Source organism: Anser cygnoides, chromosome 5, assembly GCF_040182565.1.
Source record: "Anser cygnoides isolate HZ-2024a breed goose chromosome 5, Taihu_goose_T2T_genome, whole genome shotgun sequence".
In the NCBI taxonomy this organism is placed as follows: Eukaryota; Metazoa; Chordata; class Aves; order Anseriformes; family Anatidae; genus Anser; species Anser cygnoides.
The window spans coordinates 28,806,693-28,831,508 of record NC_089877.1 but is presented as its reverse complement, the minus strand read 5'-3'; the positions used below and the strand labels follow the sequence as shown (position 1 = coordinate 28,831,508).

Sequence of the window (24,816 nt, the reverse complement as noted above, 5' to 3'; positions counted from 1 at the left end):
GAGAAGCAAAAGGACATTCCTAAGTCAATGCCAAGGTGGACACGCGGATTGGGTTGTCACGAGACTGTGCTATCTCATGAAGCAATATGCAAAATGATGCAAGTCATGCAGTGATCCCAAGGGAGACACAAAAGGCTAAATAGTACTGTGTAGCAACACAGGCCTCGTGAAACCTCAGTTTTATTACTAGGTTTGCTCGGATCTGAGGCATGACCTTGGATGAGTCACCCCATCTTCCTGTGCCTCTGGCTGCCACCTGGCTAATTAGACCAAACTATTTGGTGCAAGAGCTGCATCTAGCTACGGATTAGTGTGGCAGGTAGCACGAGTGGTCACTGACACGGCCAAAAGCCATGCAGCACTACTGGAATATGGAGAGCACCTGCAGCCAGCCGCCTGCAGAAGCACTGAATTCACACCGAGTTAAAAAGGCTGCATGACTAGGCGGCTCTCAGCACCAGCCTCGTTTGCTCAATCATCTGTGTCACGTGGATTCCTGAATTTACCAGAGATTTTTTTTCCAGGGAGCCTGAAGGTGCATCTCTGAGCCAGATACACGCATTTGTACTTAACAGCATCCTCAATAAGCTGCTCCGTACAGCAGTTGAGTGAGTAATTAAAGGAAATGTTGCTGCAGTAAAGCTCCTCATCAGCAACCTAATTAGCATTCTGAAAATAATTAACATTCCTTTCTATAAAGGGAACAGATGACCCATTACATCCATCCGACAAGGAAAACAAATGCTCAAGGTAAGGGAGCTCTGTTCAGGGGGTGAGCACGAGAAACATCCAGTAGCAGAGGAAGCACTAATGCCAGTGACTCATGAGGAATGGCCGGTGCAGGTGGGCAGGCAGGACTGGGATGTGCCTGATGTGTACATCCTCGCTAAGGTGCTCTTTCCTCTGCCTCTGTGACCTGCTGATCATACTGAAAAATTCTGCACTCTGACATCTCTTGAAAGACAGATTTAAATGCTCTCAAATTCAACCACTTAATCGCATACATCACTCTCCATATGCAAGAATTCCCCAAAAGGTCATACATTTGACTATGAAAACACTCCCAAAATTCTTATTAAAATAAATGATGACTTTATGTCACATGCAGCTGATTTCTGTTTTCTGCAGGAACAGCTGAGGTTACACGAAGTATGAAGTACACGTGCCCAAGTTTCACAGGGTGGTACTGAGATCAGTTAGCATGCTGAAAGAGTTAGGTATATGTTTCTTGATCAGAGATCAGTGTAGATGAGCAGAGAGTCACAGATGCATGTACACATGAGAAGAAAGCAAAGGACAGAGGTCAGCATATCACTGACTGGTACAACAAGAACTGTGGTACAGTCACAGTATTATCACACGTATTGTTATGGCACAGGACAACAGAAAGGAGGAATAAGCCATGACAGAGCCAAGCTTCCTGACATCCACGTGTTCAGGTAACGTGACGAACATAATAAATAGCAGACCAGCAGTTGCATTTTTCAGCCGATTCTATGTTTGATGTACATTTACACTTCCCTGGCAGAAGAGTTGAATACTCATAGCCTTCAACTGTGATTGCAGTGAGGCAAAGCTGAACCGTACAAAAGCTTCCACAGTTACATCGCTATGGAAACCACAAATCCACCGCCTGCTCTGTTTGTCTACTTCTTTCCCCAATTTAAAAAAAAAAAAAAAAAAAAGTATTTTTCCAGTCTATCCTCTTCTCACTGCTGCCCAGACCACAGGAGGACAAATGCTTTTTACCTGCTTCAGGAGCAGCCCTTTCTTCCTCCAGAGCCCCCTTTGGGGAAGGGCCCCACATCTCTCAACCCAGCTGGGCAGACTTCCCCCAGGATGCTTCCACCACTTCTTTCAAAGGGGGCTCTTCGAACTCAGCCTGGGATTTCATCTTTGTTTCCCATCCATGACTTCCCTCAGCTTCTGGACTAGGACAACTCCAAAGGTGGGTCACTCTTGGGGCAAATTAAGGCAACTTGCTGAAATCAGAAGCTGAAAACTGTTCTGGATGCGACTTATAGTGTCTTGATTGAAATGCCTTTAAGTTTCCTTCCTCAGAGCTTATATTTGTGGAAGAGCATTTTAACTGCTCTCAAAATGAAGTAGGGGACATTACAAGTCAGCTCTAAGTCCAAGGGTTGAACTTTTCCTTTAAGAAGCCCATCATTTCTGTAGAAGCTGCTAGTTACAGGTACCTTTACCCACACTAAAACTGTAAATACCTCTCAGCAAAAGCCTAATAGCCAAGAGCAAATCTGGAAGATGCAGAAGGAAAATGGGGAAAAATATTCAAAACTCTGCGGTATGGTATACATGTTGCAGCCTAGGTATGTGACATGGCTGAAGGAATCTTCATACCAACAAGCCAGAAGGAGAAAGCAAAAGAGAGTAGGAACCCCTCCACATCTGTGTATTTTGCACTTAAGAACAACCTCTGAATGAACCTTCAGCAAAGCTTTCTCTCACCCTGAGCTCCCAATGCACCTCTTACCTGAGCTCAGGGCAGTCCATGCTATGAGAAGAGAATTTAGCCTCTGCAGTTTCATAAGTTCTTGGCACCTCTCAGCTTCAGCTGCCAACAAGGTTTCTAACTACTATGTAGACAAATGACCACTAGTAAATGAGTTGAGAAAAAAAAACACATATTTTACAGAAGTTCCCAAACAGCCATTTAAACATTATCTTCTTCACTAAGGTGCTCCACGTGGAAAGAAAAATCCTAGCTGTGCTCTGAAGACTTAGAGCAGATGACCCCCTTACCACCTTTCGCAAAACAGGCCAGAGCAGTCAGTGCTTCCACCTTGGTTCTGACTCATTTCCCCCACCTCACAGACAATTCCAGGCTGCTATTAGTGGACACATCCCAGTTTTGTCGGTGCTACTTGAGTTCCTACCAACAGCCCACAGGATGATCAAAGGTTACTTCTGTGTCCTCAAGGATGTCACAACAACAGTGCACAAGCCAGTTTTGTGGAGGGCAAGGCGAGCAGAGTGCTGATCACAGCCTGCAGGGTCATGTCCCCGTGGCTGTGGAAGCAGATCTGTCTCCATCCCCGGCAGACAGCATCCTGAACAGCCTGAGTGGATGGAACATACAGGAGGCACTGGAGGAATGAATTATGCATAGTCTTGTTCTGCTGCCAATGGATCTATGTTTTCTTGTGCCCATGCGGCACTCAGTTTTTGTTTTAACAGTAATAGGAGACGTCTGCGCTTCCTTTGATGGCTCTTGAGGGCATGCGATAAGCAGCATTTGCTCCACTCACAGCAATAGTACCATACACCACAGCGCTTGCCAGACACAGCTTTCTTCAGAAGTACTCAGAGCTGCATCGTTGACAAAACGGGCTGGATTCGTTCCAGGGCTGAGTCCAGCAGCAGCAACCTTCCCGGGAAGCTGCTGACACTTGCTTTGTCATAACCTTGCAACACTGGCTGGAGCCTCACCGCTCAGTAGATGACGTGTTTTGACCAACCGAAGCCCCGTGTTCAGCTGCACAACCAGCAGCACGAACACACCCAGAGCCCGAGGCAGCAGCTGACCCCTCACCGTGAGCGTTGCCACAGTTCAGCCTGCTGCTTTCCTTCAGCAGCTGACTTGGTCAGCTCCCCAGCTGAGAGATGGCGATGAGACCCCTGAGGCAGAGGGCAGGCTGAAGGAGGCAGGTGCTACGCAAGTCTGCACGTGTAGGTGGTACATACGGAGAATTCAAAGCGAGCTCCCAGTCAGAGTTAGAGCACTGTGCACAACCTACCACGAAGCCTCATCCACAACGCAGACTGTAGCTTGAACTGCTGCAAGCCGTTATCAGAGCACCAGCGCTTAGCCCCCTGTTAGGGCACCACACCACGTACCGCAGACTCGCAGAGCACTCTGAAAAGGCTGCAGGGTCTGCAGACTGTCATCATAGTCCCGCAGTGTCTAGCCCATCTGCCAGGATCAATGTAAAGCTTTGCTCCAGGTTTTAAATCACCCTTCCGATTTGATACATTTTACATTCACTCTACGCAAGCGTAGCAGGCTGCAACAGATAGAGGCAAGCTGAGCCTGAGAAGATAGCAGAGTAGCACATTGGTGAATCAGGTGCAGAGACCGCACTGCTTGTTAGGGCCAGGAATAGACTGCACATCATCTGACTCCCACCTGTGCTTCTACCAGCAGAGAGATCAACCCTCCGCTCTTTACCTACTGCTCTCCTTTAGTTCAGAGACGCTGTTCCACTGTCCTGATTGTTTTAACTGCCTGAGGCAGTGCGTGTGTGAGGTTTTAAAGAGACAATAACACTGGAATAAGTTTGGCAATACAAATTACGAGCGATCAGAACAACATGACACAAATCAGAATGAAATCAAGGGCAATGTGTGCAAACAGCGACCTTATTTACAGCTCTGGGAAGCAACTCAGAGATTGAACCGGTGGAAATAACTTCACCTCTTGACCATCACTCATCCACTCTACACATTTGAATTTCAAAGGTCACATTTACAACCCATTCACCTCTGTGCTCGGAGAACTGCTCTGATTTTCTGCTCTAGAGCCCACTCCCGACGCTTTCAGTCCCGAGCTCTTACCTCTTCTGGGGAGGAATCCTGGAGCTCTCCCGCTTCTGGGTCCCGCTTTGCTCCGGGCTCACAGCATCCGCAGAGCAGCCGGGTTGTCTCCAGCAGGTCCAGGCCGCTTCAGACGCCTGCCGCTTCCGAGCCTGCTGCGTGTGACCAACAGCTAATACGCCGACCAGACAGCCTTCCTAGAGCAAAGCAGTACAGTTTTATTTTAACGGGGCGCAGTCTAAGAGGCTTTAGGCACTGAAAGAGCTAGGTGTGTGAAGAGCTTAGCTCCAGTACACGGGGTGCAGGAGGCCTGACCCCTGCAGAGCCCCAGGTGGGTGCCTGTACCTGCCCCTCACCCGGGCTGGCTCCTGGCAGCTGCCTCTCCTCTGCCTGGGCTGGGTCCTTCCGCTCTTCACTGTCCTTCTGGATCCCAGCCACAGCAAACACCGGGGCAACTTCACTGGAGCCAGTGACCAAAGGTTCCTCACTGCTACCATCTCAGCCAAGGTCTCGGTTAACCCTTCAAGGGTTACCAGAAAACGTTCTCTATATATTTTTTTCTTCAACAATCAACCAATTTTTTTTTTAAAGTAAGCTGCTGACTCCTTTTCATCCCAATCCTCCTTCTCCTAACATTGCCTCCCCATCTCCCCCACCTCCTCACTTCTCCCAGCATCTCTTATTTCTTCTTCTCTCCCCCCCACTCCATGCCTTCACGTAGGCAGGTCCCTACCACTGCCCCCCACCCCAGCCGTTTTGGGGGACACGTGCGCTGCTGCTTCTCCCCTGCTCTGGCGAGGAGACCGCCTTTCGCCTCTGCATCAGGCTCAGGCAGCGAGCAGAGCCCGCGAGCGTCTCCATCTCTTCAAGCACTGACATTTAGGATGCCACGCTCCTGGTTTTCACATAAGTCACACCTTGAGGTGCCAGTTCCAACACAAAAATATCCAGCATCGTACTAGCTTCAGCCTCACAGATCTTACACTCAGAGGGCTTGTCTATACATAGGCGTTTTCTGGATTAATTGCATGTGAAGACGTTACAGAGCAGGAACATTTACGTGCCAGACCGTGTAACAAATGGGATCTTCACATTATCCTGATGAATCTCAGAGTGTTTGAGCACCTAAATCCAACAGCAATTCAAGAAAAACAAAACATTTTCTCTTAACAAAAAAAAAAAAAGTTTTTATTTAGATAACACTGAACTACAAAAACATTCCAATTAAAAACGCAGATTGAATAACTAATCCTCCCCCAACAAAACCTTCCCACCAAGATTAACGGAGTGATGAATAGCATAAAACCACTAATTAAATCAATGTAACATGGGTATTATAGAGACACATTTAGTGCTTTCTGCATACACACTGATTCTTGCATCTACGTTGGAGCCTCTCTTACCATGAGCAATAGTTGCTATTTTAACAGCCAGGTATTCGTACATCAAATTGGAAAAGAACTTTGTTGTTAACCAGCTCTGGTTTAAATTGCTCTCAACTAAATGTTCCCATAAATGATTTGCACGTATGCTACTTTCATTGTATGCGTTTTGTCACAGTTGGGTATAGGTTTCTGCTGAACTATTCATCAGACACATGTAAACAACATTTCAAGGAGTATTTCCAAGAAACGCTTTTTATAGAATACTGGGAGCTCTTTTTACATAGTCAGATCTATTTGTCTGCAAATTGATTTTAAAAGAGTGAAGAACAACACGCTACCAGTCAAATGACCACACCGCACTCCCGACTCCTTCAATGCACACACCTGAACATCAGAAAGCGCGCTATTGCATCTAACCCACGGGCTGTGCCTCGGGGTCACCTGGTTTGCTTCTTTGTTCAGATAAGAAACAGATCCCATCTCCTGTCGCAGATGATAAACTGTCACGAATACACACCACTGCCTGGCACAAGGCTGAACACACTCTGGAAAAAGCAAAAGCAACATTTTCAAGGGGGTATATTTATTGCCAGCTGAGCTCAAGGTATCACAGTTCGAGGGCTCCCTCCTGTCTCAAAGGCTTGGCGTGGAAGAAGAGGGACAGAGCGGGGCCGAGCAGGCCCTCTTGCAGGAGGACGATGCGGATGCCACACCAGAACCCACCTACATAACGCTGCTGTTCCCCAGAGGCTTCAACCAACCTAACCTTGGGATAACGCCGTCCTGCTCTGCACCTTGCTGCACAATTCAGCCCCTTCCCTGGCACCCACGCGGTGCCACAGTGACCCGGACCAAGGAACGTGCCATCCATTTGACCACTACCCCCCAAAAAGCTGGTAGTACTCAGCCGTATCACTTCCCAGGTTTGGCTTACAGGCCACCACCCAGCAGGAAGAAATTCCTTTTTTTGAGAAGAAAAACAAACAGAAGGAAGCCTTTCATTTCTAGGAGCTCAAAACGCTTGAGAAACCATAGTTTTAGTTTCTTGCATATCTACACTTGAAAGAAATTAAACATTGAGGTAACTCTTCATTAGCAAATACTACATCGTAACACATGAGCAGAGAGGTAGAGGTGAAGGTAAAGGCTTGATTTCAAAATCTAAAATCCACAGACTCAGGCGTCCTTGTCAGTTCCTGCACTTTAGTACAGCTAGGCAATAGCACTCATCAAATGAGAATGATGGAGATGAAATTCCTGACTGCGAAATGGTTACTTGCATGTTCCTTCAACTATCTGCTTATGCTTTTTCCTGATTTCCAAAGTGCTCCAAAGAAGAAAGCTCAGGTCCATGCAACTACTTGGTGATGAAAATGAACATTTCCACCAACAGAGAAGCCACTGAGCAGCATTGTGGCTCAATTTATCTAGGCTTCTCCTGGGGAGAAAGTGCCAGGTTTGGAAATAGAAAGCAAGCATCTGTCTTCTCAGAAACTCACCCCGCTCTGGCACAGCTTACATGGAGCACGATACAAGTGTCACTGCCAACTGGACTCCCAACACGCCCTTCCTTCCCCAACGCCTTTCGAACAGGGCTTTCGAACCCACACACAGACCGGCTGGGATCTGAATATCTCAGCACCCCAAACATGGGAGGTGTGGCTGAGCCTCCTTCCCAAGAGGAGGGAAGAAATAAAAACCACAGAAAAAAAATAAAAACTGCAGCCATAACTCAGGCACACCACCACTGCACCATCCCCACCTCCCCAAGAGGAAATTCCTCTTCTGGAAGAGGAGCAGCAACAACAAGGTTCCAAAACCAACTCTCTAAAGCAGCGATTTCCTGAGAAAAACAAAGTATCTGGAAGGTTAGGGGAATACTTTCCCAAATACCTCTACAGCAGTCCACTGTTTCTACTAAAGGCTTCTGGCAAAGCCTCGAGGAGCACATCAGACCACCAGTTTCCTATTTTCTTCTTAAAAGCCCTGCCACCACCCAGGAGCTGAAGAGGCACAGGCAGGTGCTGGCACCCACACGTACCTCCAGTATCTGCAAACGCTTCTGTGGCCATTTATCACCAAAAAGCAGAAACGGGTCTGGAATAACTGCCAAGAGCCTTTATTTCTTGTTGTTGTTATCCTGCAATCTGTCTTTAAAAAAAAAAAAAAGAAAAAAGTCAGGTTTTGAACCCACACACTCACTCCCCTGTGCTGGTAGCTCTGTCTCGTATTATTAGAGTCTCACTGACTGTTTCCCCACGTACACCTCACTGCTGATGTTCCCTCCGTTCCTTCCCCGCTACGGCAGTGAAAACGAACCAGCTGGCTTTACGCGCGGGTTCTCGTGCATTGCCACAGCTCTCAGTACTTTGGGGCGAACGGGTCTCTGTTTAAGGTTTCCCACAGCTTGCCACATATCCCTGGCACGTACCTCTTAGCATGAATCTCTCACCCTTTTCCTTATTATCATGTTCCCAGGGATGAGCTATGGTCTACTTCCCACAAGCTGGTGAAATCCTGTGGGACAGAAGGTTATTTACTTATATACACTTAGATAAACTTCATTACCTTGAAGAGCTCAGCAAGCATTTTTTCCCGTTGTTTTCAGGCTCTGTGAAGTTTTTTTTTTTTTTTTCTAAAACTGGGGTTAAACCTGACCTTGCAGTATGGCAGTTGAGCAGGAGAGTTAAAAGGAGCAACTCTCACAAAACTCCACCTACACTTGCTTTATGAAGAAGTACAGAACACATTACACCATGAAAGCAAAGTCACTGGCTTTTTGGTAATTGAAGGCAGGGTACTGTCGCCTAGCAACTTATCTGATTACCATTTTTTCAAGTATCACATGCATACTTAGATATGTTGCATAATGTCTCACTTTCAGGGTTCCTAACCTAACAAGAAAAAAGATACCGAAAGTAATGCCCCTAGCCTCTGTCCTGGCAAAAGAGAAAGTTCAAGGTGGTAGCTCAAGAACTGGTCAAAACACTAATATTCCTGAATTTTACTCAGGAATTTTCCTGGCTTACAAAATGTGCTCATACAAGCATTTTATTTTATCTACTTGTCTGCAAAATGACACTAATAATACCAGCCTCACAGAGAGGCACTGAAAATTCATTAAGAGCAGAGAGATTCTCAGAAGGATGCCACGGAAGTGCTGGTGTTAGCACTTACAGCTTTTAGTACTCCAAACGTTGCTAAGCCCTGGTCCAAAGCACAGCAAATGTTAATCGTTGTCCTGACATTGTCCAGTCCTTGTTTCCCAAACAGCGATCTCATACCATGAGAACTACATTTCTCTCATCAGAATCTGGCACTTTGTATGTCTGGTATGTAGCTGGGAAAAGAAAAAAAAGACGAACCTCCCCCCTGCTCCATGGTAGCATACCCTACCTTGGAATTGGACTACTAGGCATTATTGCAGCTCTTAGGGCTCCTACCGAGAAAATCAGAGGTGAATCAAAACATGTACATACATTATGTTTTTAGATAAGAATATGTGCTACTTATTGACCTGCTCTTTGAAAAACTAGTTACGCTCCAGCTAATCTATATGAAAGAACAGAGCCTTTAGCTGCCTTTATGGTGAGTACTAATACCTCATGATACAAACATCAAACTGAGGAATTGTTTCCTAAAGGATATAATCAGCTAAGAGCTGACTTGCACCCTAAGGATTGACCTTTTGAGCATCCACGAGTTACATGCCAATATAACATAACAAATTGTCAGCTTTATATATGCACTTCTGTTTTCCATTTTGCACAGAAAGTGGATGGCTCAGCTGCCTGGGGCGCCGCTGATAGGATATAGCCCCTGTCAGCTCAGGTGACTGAAGGTGATGTTTTAGAAACCCAGTATCTCCAGTATCTCACCTCCATGTAAAGCATTAACTGGCAATGGAAAACCCCAAGCAAGGACAGCCAACATCTATATTGCTAAAGAATCATTACCTTACCTTCGCAGCAGCTCCTCTCTTCCTGGTAGACCTTAAAGCAATTTTATGAACTGTGCCCTACAGCCTGTGGTTCTTGTGCAAGTCCACTACCAATTGAAGGCTTATTTTCGAGATCTACCTTGGAAAGAACTGCTGGATCAAAATAAACCAAATCACACGGCACCTATCATGCCACTAGGGGAAACTACATAAGCATGTTGAAAACACCAGAAAGCACAAAAAAAATCTTCTTCTTCCAGTAGTTACTGGAAACATCCTTACCATAAGCCTCAACTGATACAAAACCCGAGGGAAACACGTTGGCCAAAGAACATCCCGCAGGTTACGCATGCCTACCTTGGTGAGGTTAGCCGAAGAGGAAGCTGCCAGACACCGCTCCCATCAGGCACACCGCCACACGCAGCGAGGAACCAGCCTACCTACGGCTCTGTATAGACGCGATCCAGCCAGAATCTCTTAGCCAAGATTAGGCTGGTGGAGCTGACCGAGTCTGGCCATCTTCTGTGCGAGCACTCCAGCTGAAAACAAACCAAGCCAGGCTCCCCGAACCCAGCAGGCACTTTGGAGTACGCAGCTATCTATGCTAAGGAGGGAGCCTCCCCCTTCACAAATACTTCATCACGCCCCCAGCACAGCACGGTGCCTCGCAGAAGTCCTTCGTAAAGGCTACCGTCAATACCCTGAGCACCTGAGAGGCAAGGGGCAGCCGGGAAGGAGTCGAACCACAGCTCCACCAGCTCATGCTATCAACACTTATCTAGCGACTGCTAGCGCTTGGATCTTATGCAACGAAAGCAAGGCAGCACACATTTGCGGTGGAGAAGATTCCCTCTGTAATCTAATCCAGCTTTGACGGAAGGCTGCGAGGGTGGAGGGGGTTGAAACAAGGTTGAGGCAAACCTTGTGTGCTGGCGCTAATAAAGATCTAAAACAAAATGAAGCCAATAAAACGCTTCTCTCTTTTACACGCACTAATAACTAGACACCTCTGAACTAGTAACCAAAAGGCTCTCATTCAGATATGCCTACAAACACATTTCTAAAGCAGCCCAGCTTTCATTTAGCCTACAGAGACGCATTAAAAAGCAGCATACACCTGCAAATAAATAGAATTTACGTTTGTTTCAGCCGGCCTGTGAAGGGCATAGGCTTTGGCTTGCACCAGACATTATTGGGTGTATCATTTACAACCAGGAATGTAGCGCTCTGACTGACCAGAAAGAGCACCTTGTTCTCAATTGGCACAGATGTTGGTAATCTTCCTGCGGAGCCAGAGCCTTTGCCCAGCCTGGCTTTCTTTCAGCACTCTTTCTGGTTGGCTGCACAAGCACCTTCACCTAAGAGCTCGGAAACCATCTGGATACTCCTGCTTCACGTGTCGTCACAGAAACGTGAAAAAACAGCCGCATTTATTTCTGATGTACAAGGAAATCAGCCCTCCACTCCCCTGCCCAGCCTGCTCAGAGCCTGCAGAGCTAACAGCAAGCAACACGGGCAGGCAGTCAAGTCACCAGAGGGTATTAAAATACATACAGGGAGCAGATCTGAGAAGTAAAAGGGGATCATTTACAAGCCCCTACCAATCATAGCCACAAACAGGTACTACCTTTCACGTAGGAAAACATAGCTCCCTAGATGATGAATCTTCTGACAGAAGAAGTAAGGAAAAATACCCTACCTCACCTTTTGAAACAGGCAGATTTGTTTCGAAAGCGACCTCCCATTCGTGCTGCTCAACTTCACTTCTCACCCCAGATCCCGCAGAGGAACACCTCTGTTGGACGTTGCTTCACCCACAGCAGCACAGGAGCACCCGGGCCAGGAGGGACCACACTGCTGTTGGCGCAGGGGTCACTTCCCACCTTCAGAGCCTGCCTTCAGCATCTGAAAACTTACCAAGGTATTGCAACCGCCTATGGAGGTGGGCAGTGCCTTCCACCAAAGGAAGGAGAGGGGTGGGAGCAGAGGCTTTTCCTGCCTCCTGCTGGCAAACAATTTATCTAAGTAATTGACCCATTTTCTATGGAATAATTAGCCCATGGGAACGAAACACTGCTGCCCTTTAATTAGTCATGTTGGTACCTCTCTTGTCTTACCATGTAATAGTAGGCAGCGTGAGACTGGAAAAAACGCTAAAAGAAAACAACTTGATTTCATTTCCTTAAGCATGACATTTATTAAAGGCAATCCAGAAACAAGGAATCCTAAGGCACAAGTGCCAACAATAAAATTTCCTGACACTTCTATGATTTCAGTGTCAGCAAACAGGTCTCCTCCGTGCCGCTATGTCAGGCTTTTCTTTTGTAGGAGCTTTTCAGAATACTTTCCCTTCATCTTCCCTGAGGAAAAACTCCCTGTTGCGAAGTTTAAGGACAGGAAGGACTCTGCCCAAAATCTAGGCAGACCTCCCGGATATCAATTTATTAAATTTTATGCAGTTTCCTTGCCACAGATCTCAGTAATCTGGATAAGGACAGAGGTCCTTTAGTCTAAGGAGATTAGATTTACATACCAGGAACAAAGAACACAAAAAACCACGCCACAGCCCCTGCAGCAGCTCCAAAACTGGCAAAGGACTGTTTCAATGGGTCTCACACGGATGACCCACTGCAACCCACGATGTGCTGCAGAGGAAACCTAAAAGCCTGGCCCCAAACTCCACGGTAAGTATGATCCTGAGGATACAAACAGGACTTGCCAGCAGAGCACCTAATGCCAGCAAAAAGACCTTCGTGCACTGTTCTCAGCGGGGTGAGCAATCTCCTCCTTTCCCACTGCCCCCAGACCTCCTCCTTCTGCGTGTTCTGCCCCGACCTGGCTCGTTCCTGATGATTCAGAGGAAGGCAAAAACTAAATTCATCTGGCTAATTACGCATTGAGAGAAAATATCCTTCCTGCATACAATGCAGTGACTGCCTGCAGCCCTGTAGCACGAGAACTGAGTACAATCCTTGCCTTAATCAAATGGACAGGTAACACAAGTACATTCAGGACACCGCAAAACAACTCATTCTCTCTTGATGTGAAGGAATAAGGAGATAGACAAATTAAAAGCCCAAAGGGATCCCTGCATCTGCAATCCTTAAGACTTCTCTAAGGAGCTTAATTAAAGTATAGATTGTAAAAAGATACCTCATTTTAAAGACTCCAAGCCCACCACCTCAAAAAGTACTCCACCTCACCCAAAAACCTCTTCCTGTGTTACACTCGAGGTCAGGAACCAGCATCTCGCTTCAAGGTTAAATTCGTCTTTCCCTGCTCGGCACCACATCACATTATGACATTGTCAGCACAACTGCAGAGCTCCCACTATCAGGTATCATTTCCACACGCATGCAGAGATCTACATTACTCTCAACCCACCTGTCAATAAGCTATCCTTAACTCACGTTGTAGCCCCCTCGACCTTCCTCGCAGACTGCCACGGGATCTCGCAATAAGAATCCCAAGGTTTGAACTCTCCCGAGGAAGCTGCTCCAGCCTCCCCTGCCACCCAGCTGCAGAGTGGGAACAGCAACGCTGACCATGGCTGCAGCCACGCGACCAGACCTCAGCAAGACGTTATGCAGGCACAGGCAGTATCAGCTCAGCACCTGCTTGCCCCTCCGTTTCCCTTCCACAGGCTGATACTGCTTCCTTCTTCAACATGCAGGATCTCAAAGTGTCTCACAGGCAGCGAATAACCTGCTTGTAACAATTCTGCTGCCCTTTGGTTAGGAAGCTGCTAGTTGAAGCGTGCAACTTGGGAGTTGATGCTTTGTGTTTCAATTTCAAGTCTACCAGTGAAAAACAAACATCTGTGCCTCAGCTTCCCCCCTACAAAAAGGGGAACATCTGTTCAGTGAAGAACTATGAAGTTCGCAGGCATGCACAAAGCCACTCAGGAGAAAAATATGTACATTCAACTTCAAGCGAACAATCTCAATTTCTCCCCAGATAGGGCCGTCCCCTCCCCAGAACACAGGCATTTACTGCCATCCCTGCACAGCAGAGGCCGTACCTTCTCACTGGGACTAGGCGCTGAGATTCAGGAGCCGCCAGGATGTGCCGTGGGCATCACGGTGCCGTGAGTACAGACTTCCTACAGGGCTTTCCTCAGCATTGGCCAAAAGCGGCTACAGGTGTCAACACTTGCATTTCAATAAGTCTTCCCTTTCTGTTTCCTAGTAATTCTACAGATTATTTTTTTTTCCGAGCTTCCTATTTACCACCAAATGGTGGCTAGCCCTGTGTCTAGCTGCTGCAGTACATATATTAACGCTTTTGCATTCCTGGAAGCCATGGAGTAACGCTCTTTGGGCAATGTGGTCCTCTTGCAAATCCCCAACGCCCACAGCTCCAGCAGTCGTCGAGCTGCCACCACCTCACCTGCAAAAAAAATCAGCTCCCCCAGGGACTGCATTTACCTTAGAACAAAGAGGGAAACACGACAAACCTGTCAAATAAACGATGTCAGAGAACAATAGGAAATGTTTCACCTGGTAGAGTTTTACTGCTGCTGCTGTGTAATTAGGAGACTTAACAAGTCTGTGCTTCCCTGGCACTTTTGGACCAGCAGTGCCAAAAGCTCTCTAGGAAGTCCTAGCGTAAGGACCCAGCTCACCCTGAGAGGGAAGGGCAAACCACTTCGCATCGCATCCCAGGTGCTAAAAAACCTAGGGACAGCTTTCAAAATCCTGGTGCAAAGGATGGACAGAAGGAATCAGATTTCCCATCTTGCAGAAATTCAGCCATTCTGAATGCGTTTTCCACGCCAAAAATGGAACAAGAGCAAACACCCTGACACCGATTTCGGTTAAAAAAGAAGGGGAGGAATCCCTTGCTTTCAGCTGCTGATAATATCCGGGTTTCTGACCTCCCAGCGCTGCAGAAAACTCACTGAGAGGATGACAGCCAGCCCCCAGCCTCCCGGCTCTGCTGCCAAAACGCCCATCTGCCCCACGTTTATTTTTCCCTCCCCCGCGTGAAACTTTGACTGAAATCGCTGCAACAAAGACGTTTGGAAACCACCTCGGTTTTTATCAAAATAAATAAATAAAGGGGGCAGATGTCAGGGAGAAGCAGCTCCGCCTCCACCACCTCGCTGCTCCCCGGCGCCGCGCGGGCCCCCTGAGGCGAGGCGAGGCGAGGCGGCGGCGCCCCGGGGGTCGCGGCTCCCTCAGGCCCGGCCTCCCCCCGCCCGCCGCCGCCCGCCTTTGTCTCGTTCCCGCCGCCAGAAAAGCGAAACCGACGGCTCCAGCCCCCGCCTTCCGCCCCGGGCGGCGCATCCCCGGGCTCCGGGCCGCGGGGAGGCCCCGGGGCGCTGCCGGCGAGGCGGGCCCCGGGCAGGTGCCGCGGCTCCTTCCCGCTCCCCCCCCCCCGCCCCATCGCCTCACCGGGCTCCATGGGCGCCCCGCGGCCGGCGGCGGGAGGCGAAGCGCGGCCGCCCCGCTCGCCCGTAGTCCCGATGCGGCCGCAATCTGCACATGCTCGCTCCCGACAGCCGGCCTGCCCCGCCACCTTCCCTTAACTCTTTCCCGGCTGCTCCGCGCTGCCTCCCGGCCCCCGGGCCCCCCGGGAGCAGCCTTGTGCCGGCGGCACCCTTCTCTGGGAGCCCTCGCGACGCCGCCCGGAGCGCTTGCTCTGAGGCGGTGCGCGGTGCTGGCGGTACCTGCGGTAAAGGTGCCTCCTATTTACCCTGCTAAAGCAACCCGTAACGCCCAGACCCGAGCGGGTGTGCGACACAGCCCTCGCCCGCCTGCGGCTGGGTCTGGATGCTGACGGGACAGCCCTGCAGTGCGGGAAATCAAAGGCGGCTCTCGGAGGAAACATCGGTCTGCGGCTTCGCTGGTAAAAGAGGGAAACATAATCCCTGCAAGAAGCGTCTTTCCACCCAGAAGGGTCTCCTGCAGCTTCAGAAAATCGCCCAAGGAAGAGGAGTAAGAAAGTAGATTTAGGGCATAAATAGTAAAACAGATTAAATTCTTTTTTCATTCTACATTAATTCTAATGCAGCATGATAACAGAGGAAGATGCCTTTCTCTAAGCTCAGAAACCCTGAGCTGGAGCTGAGGAGCACACGACCAGCTCCGGTACCTCTGCCCCCAGGACAGTGGAGCTAAGCGGGCTCTGCAGCAGGCAGCAGCTGGTTAACTAACGCCTCCAAAACACCCCGCAGGCAGAGGTGAAGGAGATGTCTGGGTCTGTTGCTTTACAGAGAGACAACTCAAGCTACTGTGGAGTGAAAGGCTAACCTCAAGTGACACAACGCCAGAAGTGGCAGCTGGCCAGAGCCCACAGGTCCGCATTTCGGTGACCTCCTGCCTCTCTCACCTGACCGTGGGTGCCTCATGGGCCTACCCGGCCCCCTCGGGCAGTCCACGCTCTCTTTCTGACAGTCACCAGGTTTCCGGGTCTCTCCTGCCTTCTGTAGTACCAGGAATGATGAGCTAATGTTTTTAGCAGAATAAGGATGTTTTTATGACCTCTGTTTAATGACTCAGCAACTCAGATATCAATAATAAATGGTCACAATGATGAGGCAATGGCAGCCCGGTGCAGGCTCGAGGCAATTACAGGGAAGGACTCTCAAGATGTCTGGCCACAGTGGCGCTCTGAAAGGCCGCTGTCTGCTGAGGGACGGCACCTCCAGCCCCGGAGCTGCAGGGCCCACAGGTACCACACACACCAGGGAGGGAAACGCCGCCGCTTTGCGCGTCCCTGCCTAACCCGGGGTGCCGGCTGGCGCTCCCCTCAGCGTACACGCTGCGTGCAAACCGCTGTGGCTGCTCCGAGGATGCCACAATGCAGCAAACCGGCCTGTCACCGAGTCACCTGATCGCACAGTCTCACTGCAAGAGCTGGAGTGTCAGAAAGATGGAGCATTTTAAAGGGGAAATGGAGAATAACGCATAGCTAGCACTACCTCAGCAACCGAGCTGTGCAAGCTAGGGCAGCATTGCATGTGCTGGTTAACTCAAGCTGGATTTAAAAAAATACACACTTTTATATATATTCCAACAGAGCTGAGAAGAAATATGCTAGGATAGCTAAGACATCTTTGATGTTCAAAAAAAAATACCGTCTCTGGTTAGCCAGATGCAGAGGACAGCAGTCAGATGCAGCGCTCGTGTATTTATTGTGAAATAGCATCCTTTAGAAAGTCCTGGGGACTGTGCTAGAGACATAGTCGAGAGAGAGCGTGAGAGAGATCATTTCACAGTATGAGACAGCATGAACATTTCACAGCATGAGAAGAGGGAATGCCTTACAAGGAGCAGAGGAAAGGTCAAAGAGAAAGGAAGAAGAGAGCTAAGAGATACTCACCTACGAGAAGGAGAAATCAACAGCCAGAGATGGACCGGAATAACTGAGAAGCACATGTAGGGAATACATAAATCTGTATTCTCCTCTCTAGTCACAGCAAGCAGAGAAGAAGGAGGAGGTGAGGAGGAAGGAGAGGGCTCCGAGAATGAGAAGGAAGGAAGGAGGAGGCAGTGAGGCAGGGGTGAGGGGGATGGAGATGAAGGCTGTTCTGTGCTGAGGGGACAGGCAGGAGGGAGAAATGTCAGAGAGAGCACCTGCTGGTGGTGCTGTACACCTCAGGGCTTGCCCAGCTCCCCCCACCTGTGTTTGCTGGTGCAAAAAAGCTATTATTTCTTCATCCAGCCTTCTTTCTTTCAGCCTGAGCTAGTAATGGAAGAGAAAAAACTAACGGAGTTGAGATTATAAAATCTCATTTAAAAAAATCTTTATAAAAAAAGGAGTAGGATGAACACAGAGGTGTGAGGATTTCCAGAACTGCCCATTTGTCATGTGTTCACTGCATGCTTGAGCTCTCGGAGGCCTGGTGCTGGGAGCGAGCATCGGTCTCTGCAGAGCATCCAGGCTCGTATGCGGGAAGCTGGCTCCGAGATGAAAAGTTTGCAATGACCTAAGCGCGCCCTAGCCCCTCTGCAGCCACTTGTAAACAGGCACAGAAGAGGCAGTTGATCATATGAATGGTTTTACAACCCTGTCATTTGTGCCTTGCCTTTACCTGGAAAAACACATGATATATAGCACTAGATCTAGTTCCTCTGTACGTGCACCCGGAGCCAGCTTAGATGTCTCTGTACTGCCCTGTCTTGTTCTGGAAAGACTTATTTAGGTGTAGCACCACACCTTAGTGTATGGAAACATTTTGGAAAGCAGCATAATCATATTTGCTTGGTACTACACTCTTGTATCTGAGTGCGCTACTAGTGCAGAAATATTCATGCTGATTCCTCACTCTTCCATCCTGGGTCTGGCAGAGCTTATTCTCTCACTGTAGCTTGTGTTTTATTTATGGTAAAATTGTCAAGACTGAAAAAAAGAATGTCTTACTTCTTCGGGAACTCTTTAATGTGGTGGTTATACTGGTATCTGAGTGCATCACAAATACTGCTGCAAGCACAGCCATTCTCTAAGATCTCACTTCTACAGTCTGGGATTTGAAGCCCAGACATGTCAAAAGGAATCATAAATTTGAGACTTGTAGCATCTCTTTTTCCCCAGATAATTTAGTTTGACATGGCTCCCTTTATTTACATTCCAGTTGTGAATGCTCATCTGTTCCGTAAACCCAGCCCCAGTCTAGAAAAAGGAGCACCTGGAAAATCAGGAACTTCTATTTGTCTCACCAGCTTAGTCCAGTGATATGTCTGACATTGCTTATGAACTAATGGAGGATGGGAACCAGCTCTCCAGAGCAGGGTTTAACCACCTGCCTCATGAAATCACCCTTACCCTAATTTCCTGCCCCACTCACTACATGCTGATGGGTTCTGCAAAAACAAAAGAGGAATCTCACCTGCTAACACACCCAGCTCTCTCTGCTCAGCCCTGGTTCAGTCTGACTCCTGTCAGCCAGTGCATTGAAAGAGAGACATCCTGGAAAATTTCATCTCAGTTGCTTAAAATCTGGCATGTCTCTAAGCAGCTGAAATCAGGTTTTTTTTGTTTTGTTTGTTGTTGTTGCTTTTCTCATTGGGGAGGTATGGCTTTTTTTTTTTCTTCTGCTTGTTGAAGGTCCTGCAACTGGGAATTGAGCATTTCATCTCTCTGGGTACACAGAAAAGAGAGGAGATACTGTGTTTATTTAATAAATCCCTCACATATGTACATACGAAACACAGGCTTCTCTGTCAGGAAACTGAGGAACAAAGAGCGTTCTTAAAGCTTGCAAGGAAATTAAAGAAGGAATTCATTTCTCTATTTTTTTTTTCCTGAGAGGTCCCCCAGTCCCTGCGTTGTCAAATGTTCTTCAAATAGGAATAGGAAATGCCTTTTGAGGAATACCACAAATCACATATGGTCTCAAAGCAGACAAACCTATTTTATTTTTATGTTGCCTACACAGGTCTTCATGCATTAACATGGAAATTGCTTTGTCTTTTGGGGGAGAGTAGAAAAAAAGCCGCAGATTTTCACTACCTTCTCTCTTTCAGTGAATTTATTGAAGAAGCTGTGAAGGAAATTTTCAAACATGATCCCTTTGAGCTGGAGAAGACTTCCTGCTCCAATGGGTTCATCTCTTTCTTTGGCTTGTGGCATGGCTTTGTTGTTCCTAAGGCTGTTGCTAAAGGCTGGGCAGCAAACCCCAAGAAACCCAGAGCTATTTTAGAAAACTCTGGTCTTTCTCTCTGAAAGTGCTGAAACCATTCCCTTACCAGAGCATATTCATTACTCTAGATATAAATTGTAATAATAAAAGTTTGGATGCTTTGAGCTATCTGCTTTTCTTCAAGACATTTTTATGTATTAGATACCTGACCTGTGATACCTTGTGGCTTAGTGAGAGCTTGGCTCTGAAACTAAGCATGATGGATAGGAAACTTTTACTCCTCGGAGATGCTACGAAACTGCCGTGCAGCAAAGCACTCTTCCTGCAGGGCAGCCTGTTGAGGAAAGCCAGGGTTTCCATTCAAGATATGCACGGGAAGGAACCTTCCAGCAAGACATTTTCATTGAGACCATCACAGCTTTTGAGTTTCCTCTGGGGTGTTGTTCATGGATCATCTCTTTGGACCGACAAATTGTTCAGCAGAGTGCTCATATCCTCCACTGCTGCCTCCTCCCGTATCTTTACCTTCATGTGGATTAGATAGATACCAGCAAGGTCCTTCAGAGCAGAGCAGCAGAGACTTCTAGAACCAGCACCAGGCTGGTTCTAATTCACCACAAGCGTGACTGATGCCTGACAAAGTAAGCCTGTGTTCGTTTGCATTTTTAATAATAACCCAAAGAATCCCTCATGGTTTCTGTTTTGGATTCATTGCTGTGCAGAAGAAAAGCAAATACCATATATGTGGAAATTACAGATCCTGATGGGCTTGGAGGCAAATATCTTTTCTGTTATTTTGCCAGGTTTAACACCATGCAAGTGCTGTTTCTGAAAAGAACAAGTCACTATACAAAACTGCACATGCACAGTCCCACTTGATCCAATAACCTATTTTGTAGGAAAGTGTTGCCCAGGAAAAATGGCAGGTGACTGGAACCCTGGAGACCTGGGTTGTGTTCACAGACATGCTTCAGGCCTTCTCAGTGCCCTCAAATTCACCTCTCTGGGTTTGTTTCCCCAGCTGTAAAACAGGGAATACACTTCCTTTACTAGAAGGCTTTCATATGGCAGTAGAAAGCAGGATAAGCAAGGAGGTGTTATACTTGAAAGGTTTCTAGGGTGCTGAACAACCAAATGCTAGCACTTCACTGACACATCTCGTAACTCTGAGCTAGCTAAGAAACAGAGACAGAGAACAGAGAAAGCACGTGATTTACCTAAAATGCTTTCGAATGTCAGTACCAGAGATGGGATAATTATAATAAATAATTCTATTTCATATAATGTCTCTGGTATGTATTATACTGCAAAATGGTTGAGAGACTAAATATTTCTGTAGCTGTAGTTTTTATTTATACAACATGACGTGTTTGCAAAGTGTTCTGCACAACAGTAAAATGACAAGTGTCTGCTCCAAGTCACTTATAATACAATTCTAAAAATTAGTCAAGTAATGATAATAAACCAGCGAGAGGAGAGAAGGGGAGGGGATGGGGGAAAATTATGGAAAAGACAAGGGTTGCAATATAAAAAGAGATCAGTAAGGAAGGGTGTGAGCAATTAAACAGTATGAATGAAATTGAAAGAGTGTTCCTCTGAGATTTGAAATGATGTGGAAAGTGGATGAGTCAAATGAATACATAAAAGCAATTCTGAGCTAAGAAATACAGTATTACTCTTTACTTTTATGTATCAAATATTCACAAGGAGCTGCTCGAGAACATTCCACAGGCCAAGAACTTCTGAGTAACAAAAACATCTGAGATGAGCGAAAGCTGTTCGCAACCAGGGCTGAAGCAGCAAAAGCAGCAGCTAAATCTGTCAGATAAGCTGTCTACTATAAATACAAGTTATCTTACACTGCCCTTCTCCATTCTGCATTGCCTGAATTTCCTCTGAAGTTGCATTAGTGATGAGATTCTTGTTTCTTTCTTAAACTGTTATTTGGAATGGCTGCACACTATCAGCAGCACCCATGCTTTGCCCAAGAGCCACGAACGCCTCCAAAGTACTTTGGAGGAGGAAAGTTTTCATGGGCTTGAATCTTAAAAGTGTTTAGGCACTCAGATATGCAGGTCACTACTACAGGCATTCTCAAAAGCAATTTAGCATCAATTAATGCCTATTCATTTTGGTGATACGAATATCAAATAACATTTTGGCAAATGAGGTTCCCCTATTCAAGCATCTAAACTATGTTGAAAACATTGTGCCCTGTGGCACACTGTTTTGTTTTTCTTTTTCTCTACCTCAACTTCTGTTCATGCCTTTCATAAATACTTCAGCTGGTGTTGTTAATACAATGTGTGCACAGGCCAGGTTACCTATAATAGGTGCATGGCACAGCCAAAGAAAGAAGTTTCTAGACAGAAGGACAAGGGAAAGAAGGTCACCCAGCAACTTCTATTTCACGTGTGTAATGGCCATCTACTGGAATATCCAAACACAGAGAAAATCAGCTGGGGACTTACAATCCTCCAGTTTCTTTCATTAGTTACCTTGACAAGCTTAATTCATCTTGTTATCATTAAATGGCAGCGCTTAAAGGACAGAACACAGGAAAAGTTGCATGTTTAGCAACAGCTTATTGGCATAATTATAATAATAAATATATTGCTCTCCTGCAGCGTAATGGATCCCAGAGATTGCTATCACTTAGAGTGACCTCTTTGATATCATAGACCATTAATTTTCATGGCGATATTTCATTATTAAACACCATAACTCATGCTTGACAACTTGTATTTGGCTGTAGGCCGATAAGGAAGACATCTAGTCTTGATATGAAGACATAAGGAGATGAAGAATTCACCACATTAGCTTGTTCTGGTGGTTAATCATTTTCTGTCTCATTCTTCACTTGAGTTTGTCTGGCTTTATAATTCCTGCACTAAGTCCTCGCTAAGATTTACTCTGCTCAGAGGCCTTTCCTGCTAGTGTTTTACTCCTCCAACAGTACCAATTCATTAATCAAGCCATAAATCAAGTCATCCCCTTTCCAGTAAAGTCAGACAGGTTGAGCACTGTAAGTCTTTTACAATAAGGCAATTTCTTTCGATCTTGAATAATTACAAAGCTCCTTCTGCGCCTTCCCCAGCTTTTCAACAGCCTTTGAAAATAAATATCCTGCATATGATTAGTCTCACTAGCGCCACAAAGGGAAGTAAAGCACCCTGGTGCTTCTACTCACTATTCTCCTGTTTATGCATTTGAGGATTGATTTCACCCTTTTTGCCACAGTATCTTGTTGGAGTGAAATTGCTCCATACTCTGACAACCCTGATCCTTTTCAGAGTGTTGTTTTCCAGAGTAGAGTTTCTGATTACACATCTCCTAACCTCCTATCTGGTTCCCACATGCATAACTTTGCATTTGGCTGTACTAAAAGGCTTTTTAGTCAAACACGTCTGATCTGCCAAGTGACCCAGCCTGCTCTATATAAATGCTTTTCCCTCATCATCACCATTCCACCAGGCTTTATAATATCTGCATATTTTATCAGCAGCGAGTTTATATCCACTTGTAGGGCAATGACGAAAATGTTGAACAGAACTGAATCTAAAATTCATCCTAATATTATTTCCATGACTTTTGCAAAGCTCTGTTGACATGGCTTTACTCTGTTTTGCTTTACATCCAGCACACAGACTTGGCTGGACTATTTTTTTTTCTTTCACGCTTAAGTGATCCTGTTGTCCTATGTTTCTCTCAGTGAACTGGAGTCTTACAGGTATAAAGATCCAGCACTGCCCTTCATCCAAATATTATACATGAAGAAGCATTCAGTGAGAAACTAATTTAAGAAATCAAGCAGAATTCACATTCGGTATATACATTCTGTATACATTCATTCCTGTCCAGTAAGTACTCTGTTGGTAACCATGTTATTTAGCCATGGAAACACAGAAGATGTGTCTAGAAGGTGCTTTAAGAGCTCCTTTAATCATCTTCCTTCTTAAATGCTTAAATTATTCTTGACATTTTCTTTAATCAAGATTATTCTGATGCTGAAAAATATATCCCTAGATTTTCTCAGTCTTTGTCAGAGAATCTCTACCAGTTAATACTTTTTTCCCTAACTGCTGCTAGGCTTGCTGACACACATCTACTGTGATTATTGACTTTTCCATTTTTTAATATTGGCACAGAATAGACACTCCTCTAGTATTCTGGTATTTCCTCACTATTGTAGGATATATTAAATATCAGTTTCAGCAGGCTAGAGATCAGTTAAATAAGCTCTAGTAGTATTCCTGTGTAAGCTATGCAGACCAGATGATTTTAAAATATTTTCCCCCAATACATACTTTACATTTCGCCCTGGTCACTAATGGAGTGGAAAATTTTTCATCAGTCCATGTAATGTAAGTGCGTCATCTTCTTTCCAAATGGAGAACAGAAATATTCCTTGAATATTTGTCTTTTCTGCAGCATTATCATTTTATCATCTCCATCAAGCAACAGCAGTCCTTAAGTCCTTAAGACTTTTGTTTCTTAATATACTCTACTTAGTATACTCTTAACTCACTTTACTATCTTAAGCCCTGCCAGACAATGATTTTCCTCTGTTGTCTTTTTTTGTCTTTTTTTTTTGTCTATCTTTACATTGTATAACTTCTAATTTATATTGATTAATATGCATTTCCCATTTGACCATTTGCTATGTAGGCATTTTATTTTCTAGCTATGCCTTCACTTTGCACTTCAACTCAGGATGGAATTTTAAATAACATTGTTCTCTATCATGCTTATGAAATTGAGGCTTTTTTTTTTCATCTAGTAACCATTCTTAAACTTCCATTTATCTTTCATATTTTTCTATCTGAGCTTCTCTTCCTCAGCTTTGGTGTGTTTATAAGGTACCTCATCCTGTTCTCTAATTTGATCCAGTGGCCTCTGAGAGATCCCTCTTCCCCAATGGTACTTTATGCTTTGATATTATTTATTACATTGAGCCATAATGTACTCAAGAGCCTGTGGTTCTCAGTTGTTAATAATTCCAAAATAAGCAGTGATTTTCTTTAACATAGAGCACATCCTCCTTACTCTGTCTCCTTCTCATGCTCCTCTTTTTCATAGTCTCTCCTTGGAGACAAACTAAACCAAGAAATTTTACTGTATTCCAGCAGGTTTCAGAACACTGGTTAAATTAATTTTGTTCTTAGCAATAAACATCTCTGGTTTTGTGTTGCTACTTCCAACATTAGCAGCAGTGTATTTGCTTGAAGTGTTCCTCTGTTTTCGATCTTTGTGGCATTGGTTCAGTTGGTCCACAAGGATGACTTACAGAACAGTTCCACTAGAAATAAGGCCCTTTTGCATCGCTCGTTGAGTATCATCTCCACTATTTC

General features: G+C 46.0%; 1 protein-coding gene across 21 annotated transcripts in view; it reads right to left on the bottom strand.

Moving 5' to 3' along the window:
- TMEM229B (transmembrane protein 229B) overlaps nucleotides 1-17,322 on the bottom strand; it is a 40,407-nt gene extending 23,085 nt beyond the window's left edge. The window contains exons 1-6 of one of the 21 annotated variants that reach the window (XM_048065013.2): nucleotides 15,276-15,526; nucleotides 8,371-8,456; nucleotides 7,981-8,090; nucleotides 6,324-6,484; nucleotides 4,900-5,679; nucleotides 4,576-4,751 (exon numbers count right to left, since the gene is read on the bottom strand). Coding sequence is in view for 5 of the 21 variants with exons in the window: in XM_066998580.1 (XP_066854681.1) it covers nucleotides 4,576-4,751; nucleotides 4,911-5,074; nucleotides 5,472-5,508 (377 nt within the window). In the remaining 16 variants the exon portion in view is untranslated. The other 20 variants (XM_066998577.1, XM_048065012.2, XM_066998576.1 and 17 more) reach the window with 20 other exon arrangements.
- Between the last annotated feature and the right edge of the window lie 7,494 nt (nucleotides 17,323-24,816).